A 10,149-nucleotide genomic window follows, 5' to 3' on the forward strand; every position below is an offset into this window, starting at 1 on the left:
GGCCCCCGGGTCTATTTTCCATCATATTAATCTTCCAACACTTAGCTATTTTTATTGCCTTTTATTTTACTTTGCATCTTTATTATAAAAATACCAAAAATATCTTATCATATCTATCAGATCTCACTTTCGTAAGTGACCGTGAAGGGATTGACAACCCCTTTATTGCGTTGGTTGCTAGGTTTTTATTTGTTTGTGTAGGTGCGAGGGACTTGAGTGTGGCCTCCTACTGGATTGATACCTTGGTTCTCAAAAACTGAGGGAAATACTTACGCTACTTTACTGCATCACCCTTTCCTCTTCAAGGGAAAAAAAACGCAGTGCTCAAGAGGTAGCAGCTCTACGTTCACATACAACGGGTGCAAGCCAGTTTTGCACACGCAGAATACTCAGGTTAAACTTGACGAGCCTAGCATATGCAGATATGGCCTCGGAACACTGAGACCGAAAGGTCGAGCGTGAATCATATAGTAGATATGACCAACATAGTGATGTTCACCACTGAAAACTACTCCATCTCACGTGATGATCGAACATGGTTTAGTTGATTTGGATCACGTGATCACTTAGATGATTAGAGGGATGTCTATCTAAGTGGGAGTTCTTAAGTAATATGATTAATTGAACTTTAATTTATCATGAACTTAGTACCTGATTGTATTTTCATGTCTATGTTGTTGTAGATTGAGGGCACGTGTTGTTGTTCTATTGAATTTTAATGCGTTCCTAGAGAAAGCTAAGTTGAAAGATGATGGTAGCAACTACACGGACTGGGTCCGTAACTTGAGGACTCATTGCTGCACAGAAGAATTACGTCCTGGAAGCACCGGTAGGTGCCAAACCCGCTGCAGGAGCAACGCCAGATGTTATGAACGTCTAGCAGAGCAAAGCTGATGACTACTCGATAGTTCAGTGTGCCATGCTTTACAGCTTAGAACAGGGACATCAACAACGTTTTGAACGTCATGGAGCATATGAGATATTCCAGGAGTTGAAGTTAATATTTCAAGCAAATGCCCGGATTGAGAGATATGAAGTCTCCAATAAGTTCTACAGCTGCAAAATGGAGGAGAATAGTTCTGTCAGTGAGCATATACTCAAAATGTCTGGGTATAACAATCACTTGATTCAACTGGGAGTTAATCTTCCTGATGATAGTGTCATTGACAGAATTTTTCAATCACTTCCACCAAGCTACAAGAGCTTCGTGATGAACTATAATATGCAAGGGTTGGATAAGACAATTCCCGAGCTCTTCGCAATGGTAAAGTCTGCGGAGGTAGAAATCAAGAAAGAGCATCAAGTGTTGATGGTCAACAAGACCACCAGTTTCAAGAAAAAGGGTAAAGGGGGAACTTCAAGAAGAATGACAAGCAAGTTGCTGCTCAAGTGAAGAAGCCCAAGTCTGGACCTAAGCCTGAGACTGAGTGCTTCTACTGCAGAGGGACTGGTCACTGGAAGCGGAACTGCCCCAAGTATTTGGCGGATAATAAGGATGGCAAGGTGAACAAAGGTATATGTGATATACATGTTATTGATGTGTACCTTACTAATGCTCGCAGTAGTGCCTGGGTATTTGATACTGGTTTTGTTGCTAATATTTGCAACTCGAAACAGGGGCTACGGATTAAGCGAAGATTGGCTAAGGATGAGGTGACGATGCGCGTGGGAAATGGTTCCAAAGTCGATGTGATCCCGTCGGCACGCTACCTCAACATCTACCTTCGGGATTAGTTTTAGACCTGAATAATTGTTATTTGGTGCCAGCGTTAAGCATGAACATTATATCTGGATCTTGTTTGATGTGAGATGGTTATTCATTTAAATCAGAGAATAATGGTTGTTCTATTTATATGAGTAATATCTTTTATGGTCATGCACCCTTGAAGAGTGGTCTATTTTTTGAATCTCTATAGTAGTGACACACATATTCATAATATTGAAGCCAAAAGATTCAGAGTTGATAATGATAGTGCAACTTATTTGTGGCACTGCCGTTTAGGTCATGTTGGTGTAAAGCGCATGATGAAACTCCATTCTGATGGACTTTTGGAATCACTTGATTATGAATCACTTGGTACTTGCGAACCATGACTCATGGGCAAGATGACTAAAACTCCGTTCCCCGGAACAATGGAGCGAGCAACAGATTTGTTGGAAATCATACATAATGATGTATGTGGTCCGATGAATATTGAGGCTCGCGGCGGGTATCGTTATTTTCTCACCTTCACAGATGATTTGAGCAGATATGTGTACATCTACTTAATGAAACATAAGTCTGAAACATTTGAAAAGTTCAAAGAATTTCAGAGTGAAGTGGAAAATCATCGTAACAAGAAAATAAAGTTTCTACGATCTGATCATGGAGGAGAATATTTGAGTTACGACTTTGGTCTTCATTTGAAACAATGCGGAATAGTTTCGCAACTCACGCCACCCGGAACACCATAGCGTAATGGTGTGTCTGAACGTCGTAATCGTACTTTACTAGATATGGTGTGATCTATGATGTCTCTTACTGATTTACCGCTATCGTTTTGGGGTTATGCTTTAGAGGCGGTTGCATTCATGTTAAATAGGGCACCATCTAAATCCTTTGAGATGACACCTTATGAACTGTGGTTTGGCAAGAAACCCAAGTTCTCGTTTCTTGAAATTTGGGGCTGCGATGCGTATGTGAAAAAGCTTCAACCTGATAAGCTCGAACCCAAATCGGAGAAATGTGTCTTCATAGGATACCCAAAGGAGACTGTTGGGTACACCTTCTATCACAGATCCGAAGGCAAGACATTCGTTGCTAAGAATGGATCCTTTCTAGAGAAGGAGTTTCTCTCAAAAGAAGTGAGTGGGAGGAAAGTAGAACTTGATGAGGTAACTGTACCTGCTTCCTTATTGAAAAATAGTTCATCACAAAAATCAGTTCCTGTGACTCCTACACCAATTAGTGAGGAAGCTAATGATGATGATCATATAACTTCAGATCAAGTTACTACTGAACCTCGTAGGTCAACGAGAGTGGTACGGTAATCCTGTTCTGGAGGTCATGTTACTTGACCATGACGAACCTACGAACTATGAGGAAGCGATGATGAGTCCAGATTCCGCAAAATGGCTTGAGGCCATGAAATCTGAGATGGGATCCATGTATGAGAAGACTGACGCTGACGGTAATGTTACTGTCTACAAAGCTCGACTTGTTGCGATAGGTTTTCGACAAGTTCAAGGAGTTGACTACGATGAGACTTTCTCACCCGTAGCGATGCTTAAGTCCGTCCGAATCATGTTAGCAATTGCTGCATTTTATGATTATGAAATTTGGCAAATGGATGTAAAGACTGCATTCCTGAATGGATTTCTGGAAGAAGAGTTGTATATGATGCAACCTGAAGGTTTTATCAATCCACAGGATGCTAACAAAGTGTGCAAGCTCCAGCGATCCATTTATGGACTAGTGCAAGCATCTCGGAGTTGGAATAAACGTTTTTATAGTGTGATCAAAGAATATGGTTTTATACAGACTTTCGGAGAAGCCTGTATTTACAAGAAAGTGAGTGGGAGCTCTGTAGCATTTCTAATATTATATGTGGCTGACATATTGTTGATTGGAAATGATATAGAATTTCTGGATAGCATAAAAGGATACTTGAACAAGAGTTTTTCAATGAAAGACCTCGGTGAAGCTGCTTATATATTGGGCATCAAGATCTATAGAGATAGATCAAGACACTTAATTGGACTTTCACAAAGCACATACCTTGATAAAGTTTTGAAGAAGTTCAAAATGGATCAAGCAAAGAAAGGGTTCTTTCCTGTGTTACAAGGTGTGAAGTTGAGTCAGACTCAATCCCCGACCACTGCAGAAGATAGAGAGAAAATGAAAGTCACTCCCTATGCTTCTGCCATAGGTTCAATCATGTATGAAATGTTGTGTACCAGACCTAATGTGTGCCTTGCTATTAGTTTAGCAGGGAGGTACCAAAGTAATCTAGGAGTGGATCACTGGACAGCGGTCAAGAACATCCTGAAATACCTGAAAAGGACTAAGGATATGTTTCTCGTTTATGAGGTGACAAAGAGCTCGTCGTAAATGGTTACGTCGATGCAAGCTTTGACACTGATCCGGATGACTCTAAGTCACAAACCGGATACGTGTTTATATTGAATGGTGGAGCTGTCAGTTGGTGCAGTTCTAAGCAAAGCGTCGTGGTAGGATCTACGTGTGAAGCGGAGTACATAGCTGCTTCGGAAGCAGCAAATTAAGGAGTCTAGATGAAGGAGTTCATATCCGATCTAGGTGTCATACCTAGTGCATCGGGTCCAATGAAAATATTTTATGACAATACTGCTGCAATTGCCTTGGCAAAGGAATCCAGATTTCACAAGAGAATCAAGCACATCAAGAGACCTTCAATTCCATCCGCGATCAAGTCAAGGAGGGAGACATAGATATTCACAAGCTACATATTATGGATCTGAATGTTCCAGGCATGTTGACTAAGCCTCTCTCACGAGCAAAACATGATCAGCACCAAGACTCCATGGGTGTTAGAATCATTACTGTGTAATCTAGATTATTGACTCTAGTGCAACTGGGAGACTGAAGGAAATATGCCCCAGAGGCAATAATAAAGTTGTTATTTATATTTCCTTATATCATGATAAATGTTTATTATTCATGCTAGAATTGTATTAACCGAAAACTTAGTACATGTGTGAATACATAGACAAACAGAGTGTCACTAGTATGCCTCTACTTGACTAGCTCGTTAATCAAAGATGGTTATGTTTCCTAGCCATAGACATAAGTTGTCATTTGATTAACGAGATCAGCTCATTAGGAGAATGACGTGATTGACTTGACCCATTCCGTTAGCTTAGCACCCGATCGTTTAGTATGTTGCTATTGCTTTCTTCATGACTTATACATGTTCCTATGACTATGAGATTATGCAACTCCCGAATACCGGACAAACACTTAGTGTGCTACCAAACGTCACAACGTAACTGGGTGATTATAAAGGTGCTCTACAGGTGTCTCCGATGGTGTTTGTTGAGTTGGCATAGATCGAGATTAGGATTTGTCACTCCGATTGTCGGAGAGGTATCTCTGGGCCCTCTCGGTAATGCACATCACTATAAGCCTTGCAAGCAATGTGACTAATGAGTTAGTTGCGAGATGATGCATTACGGAACGAGTAAAGAGACTTGCCGGTAACGAGATTGAACTAGGTATTGAGACGACGATCGAATCTCGGGCAAGTAACATACCGATGACAAAGGGAACAACGTATGTTGTTATGTGGTTTGACCGTTAAAGATCTTCGTAGAATATGTGTGAGCCAATATGAACATCCAGGTTCCGCTATTGGTTATTGATCGGAAACGTGTCTCGGTCATGTCTACATAGTTCTCGAACCCGTAGGGTCCGCACGCTTAACGTTCGGTGACGATCGGTATTATGAGTTTATGTGTTTTGATTATCGAAGGTAGTTCAGAGTCCCGGATATGATCACGGACATGACGAGGAGTCTCGAAATGGTCGAGACATAAATATCGATATATTGGATGACTATGTTTGGACATCAGAATGGTTCCGGGTGAGTTCGGGCATTTACCGGAGTACCGGGAGGTTACCGGAACCCCCTGGGAAGTATATGGGCCTTATTGGGCCATAGTGGGAGAGAGGAGAAGGGAGCCTAGGAGGGGGCCGCCCCCCCCCCCCCCCCCAAGCCCAATCCGAATTGGGTGGGGGGTCGGCCCCCCCTTTCCTTCCTCCTTCCTCCCCCTTCCTTCCTCTCCTAGTCCAACTAGGGAAGGGGGAATCCTACTCCCGGTGGAAGTAGGACTCCTCCAGGGCGCGCCATAGAGGGCCGGCCCTCCCCCCTCCTCCACTCCTTGATATACGAGGGAGGGGGCACCCCATATACACACAAGTTGACATTGTCTTAGCCGTGTGCGGTGCCCCCCTCCACCATAATTCACCTCGGTCATACCGTTGCAATGCTTAGCTGAAGCCCTGCGCCGGTAACTTCATCATCACCGTCATCATGTCGTCGTGCTGACGAAGCTCTCCCTCGACACTCAGCTGGATCGAGAGTTCGTGGGACGTCACCGAGCTAAACGTGTGCAGATCGCGGAGGTGCCGTACTTTCGGTACTAGGATCGGTCGGATCATGAAGATGTATGACTACATCAACCGCATTGTCATAACGCTTCCGCTTTCGGTCTACGAGGGTACGTAGACAACACTCTCCCCTCTCGTTGCTATGCATCACCTAGATGGATCTTGCGTGTGCGTAGGAAATTTTTTGAAATTAGTGCGTTCCCCAACAGTATCCACTATGTTCTAAGATTGATGTTGTTATGACTTTGCTATGCTTAATGCTTGTCACTAGGGCCTGAGTGCCATGATTTCATATCTGAACCTATTATGTTTTCATGAATATATTTGTGTTCTTGATCCTATCTTGCAAGTTATAGTCACTTACTACGTGTTATGATCCGGCAACCCCAGAGTGACAATAGTCGGGACACTTCCCGGTGATGACCGTAGTTTGAGGAGTTCATGTATTCACTAAGTGTCAATGCTTTGGTCTGGTACTCTATTAAAAGGAGGCCTTAATATCCCTTAGTTTCCAATAGGACCCCGCTGCCACGGGAGGGTAGGACAAAAGATGTCATGCAAGTTCTTTTCCATAAGCACGTATGACTATATTCGGAATACATGCCTACATTATATTGATGAATTGGAGCTAGTTCTGTGTCACCCTATGTTATAACTGTTGCATGATGAATGCCATCCGACATAATTATCCATCATTGATCCATTGCCTACGAGCTTGTTTCATGTTGATCTTTGCTAAGTTACTTTTTCGTTGCCACTGTTACGATTGCCACAAAACTGCTACTTTTACTTTTGTTACTGTTACCGCTACTTCCATACTACTTTGCTACTAAATATTTTCCTACAGATATTAAGTCTTGCAGGTGTGGTTGAATTGACAACTCAACTGCTAATACTTGAGAATATTCTTTGGCTCCCCTTGTGTCGAATCAATAAATTTGGGTTGAATACTCTACCCTCGAAAACTGTTGTGATCCCCTATACTTGTGGGTTATCAAAAGGTAGAGATACATACGTGCATATAGCTAACTGTAAAAAGGGTGGAGGAGCTCTGCATTCCAAGGCCGGCTTGTTTCTTCGCCGGCGGTGTCTCTCTTGCGCTTGTTCGGCTTGCGTGCGTCGATGAGATAGTAGGCGTTGCGGTCAGACAGAGCTTTGCTCACGATGAATGGGCCCTCACATGGGGAGGCCATCTTGTGTTGGCCGGCTTGCTACTAGACGATTCGGAGGACGAGGTCTCCCTCGCAGAATGCGAGGGGCTTGATTTTCTTGTTGTGGTAGTGCCTCATGCTTTGCTGGTAGACGGCCGATCGGCTAAGGGCCAATAGGCGCGCTTCTTCGAGTAGGTCTACGCCGTCTTCGCGAGCTTACTTGGCTTCCGCTTCTGTGTACATTGTGACTCGCGGCGAGTCGAACTCGATGTGATCAGGATGATGGCCTCTGCTCCGTAGACGAGGAAGAACAGGGTGAACCCGGTCTACCGGTTTGGCGTCGTCCGGAGACTCCAGAGGACGGCCGGCAGCTCATCAAGCCAGCTGCCGGGTGAGCGGATGAGGGGCTCGACAAGTTGCGGCTTGATGCCGGACAGGATCAGACTGTTGGCCCGCTTGACCTGGCCGTTGGACTGAGGATGAGCGACGGAGGACAAGTCAAGCCGGATGCTGGAGACGGAGCAGTACTGCGCGAGCGCGCCTTTGGCGAAGTTGGTGTCATTATCAGTGATGATGCTGTGCGGGATGTCGTAGCGAACCGCGTTGTCTTTGATGAAATGGACGGCCATCGGCCCATCCAGCTTCTTGATCAGCCGCGCCTCGATCCACTGGGTAAACTTGTCGACCACCACCAGCAGGTGCGTCATGCTGCCTCGAGCGGTCTTGAAGGGTCCCACCATGTCAAGTCCCCAGACCGCAAAGGGCCAGGTGATCGGGACGGTTTGGAGGGCCGAAACTGGCTGGTGGTTGCGCTTGCTGAAGCATTGGCAACCCTCGCACTTGAGGACGAGGGACTCGGCGTCCTTTAGTGTCGTGAGCCAGTAGAAGCCATGGCGGAAGGCCTTGGCTACCAGGGACCTGGAGGCGGCGTGGTGCCCGCACTCGCCCTGGTGGATGTCGAGGAGGATCTCTATGCCCTTGTCTTGCTCGATGCGGTGCTGGAACACGCCCGTTGCACTGCGCTTGACGAGCTCGTTGTTGATGATGCTGTAGGCGGACGCCCGGCGCTGCACTTGCTGGGATTCGTTCTTGTCCACGGGGAGGGCGCCGCATTCCAAGAAAGCCAGAATAGGTTGGGCCCATGACGGAGCCGTCACCACGGTGAAGACGGCCACTAAGGCGGGTTTCGGGGCGGCAGCCCCCGAGCCGGATTCGGCAGCCCCCGGGCCGGGACCGGGTTGGAGACGGCAGCCCCCGGGACCGGGTTGGGGACAGCAGCCCCTAGGGTTTGGGTTGGGGATGGGTGTTGCGGGGTCGTCCGGGATGAAGATGGACTTGGAATCAAGAGACGGCTTGCGCAAGTGCTCGAGGAAGACGCCGAATGGAATGGCTTGCCGAGAGGAGCCAATCTTGGCTAGCGTGTCGGCGGCTTCATTCTCCGCGCGCAGGACATGGAGGAACTCGCAGCCGTTGAAGTTGCCGGAGAGCTGCTGGACCAGGAAGCGGTAGCTGGCCATGTTGGCATCCCGGGCGTCCCACTCACTGGAACACTGCTGCACACTAGATCCGAGTCGCCATAGCAGAGGATGCGCCGGATGCCGAGTTCCTTGGCAAGCCGGGGGCCGTGCACAAGGGCTTCATACTCGGCAACACTGTTGGAGGCGGCGAAGTGGATCTGGAGCGTGTACCGCAGCCGGTCGGCCTTCGGGGAAGACAGCACGATGCCTGCTCCCAAGCCGGATCGCACTTTGGAGCCGTCAAAGTGCATGCGCCAGTGCGTTAACGAGCTCGCCTTCCTATTTGCTGCTAAGGTGGGCACCCACAACAACGTACTTGCTGCAGCTGGGGTCTTCCGGGTTGAGCGGGATCTTCTTGATGTCCTTGGAAGGCTGGAATGAGGCCTCGCCAGCTGATTCCTTGACCGATACCGGCACAGTCGGCTGCTCGCCGGCCAGCGCGACAATCCGGTCGAGCTGGTGCCGCTCCTCGGCTATGACCAGCGATTTAGCCAACTTGGTGCCGGCTTGGGCGAATTCCTGGGACTTTCTGTAGTCGCCGGCAACAGTGATGAGGCCCTTGGGACCCGGCATCTTCATCTTTAAGTAGGCGTAGTGGGGAACCGCCATGAACTTTGCCAGCGCAGGCCGGCCTAGCAGCACGTGGTACGCACTGGACAAGTCCACCACCTCGAACCAGATAGGCTCACGCCGGAAATGATCACTCGTGCCGAACAGGACGTCAAGCCGGATTTGGCTGATGGGGGAGCAGGAGAGACCCGGCACGATGCCGTGGAACACCGTCCGGGATGGCTCCAGATGCTTGGCCTCGACACCGAGCTTGTCCATGGTGTCGCGGTATAGTATGTTGATGTTGATGCCGTCGTCGATGAGGACTCATGAGAACTTGCAAGTGCGCTTGGGAGCGACTACGATGGGGTCGAGGACGAGAGCGTAACCACCCAGTTTGGGCATGACGGTCGGGTGGTCCTCCCAGGTCCAGCTGACCGGACGCTCCGACCAGTGCATGTATTCCGACACGTCCGGGATGACGGTGTTCACCTCCTGCCGGAGCAGGCGCTCGCTACGCTTGTCATCGCCAAAGCTGGTGAAGACGACGTGCTTGCATTCTGGTCGGGTAGACTTCGTCGCACATGGCACCGTTTGCCGGGGGCGAGGCCGGAGGCGGAGGCGGCTACCCCGCACCCGGAGCCGGAGCTGGAGGCGGCGGGATGTCGCCCCTCATGATGCGCTTGGTGATGGCGCACTACCGAAGCGTGTGCGTGGACGGCCTTGCGTCGCTATGGTGCTTGCAGGGGGTGTCGAGCATCTCCTCGAAGCTCATGGCGGGTTGCCATGCAGTCTTGCCAGTTCG

General features: G+C 48.0%; 1 protein-coding gene across 1 annotated transcript; it reads right to left on the reverse strand.

Annotated features, from left to right (window-relative positions):
• Positions 1–9,074: 9,074 nt before the first annotated feature.
• On the reverse strand, positions 9,075–9,623 carry LOC109754275 (uncharacterized). The gene has a single exon (XM_020313179.1). It carries the CDS (start codon positions 9,621–9,623, stop codon positions 9,075–9,077), a length of 549 nt encoding a protein of 182 aa, XP_020168768.1.
• Between the last annotated feature and the right edge of the window lie 526 nt (positions 9,624–10,149).

The sequence above is a fragment of the Aegilops tauschii genome, chromosome 2 (genome assembly GCF_002575655.3).
Source record: "Aegilops tauschii subsp. strangulata cultivar AL8/78 chromosome 2, Aet v6.0, whole genome shotgun sequence".
Taxonomy (NCBI): Eukaryota; Viridiplantae; Streptophyta; class Magnoliopsida; order Poales; family Poaceae; genus Aegilops; species Aegilops tauschii.

Excerpts from the sequence above, each read along its gene's own strand:
- LOC109754275 (XM_020313179.1), bottom strand. The coding sequence starts at position 9,623 with ATGGACAAGCTCGGTGTCGAGGCCAAGCATCTGGAGCCATCCCGGACG.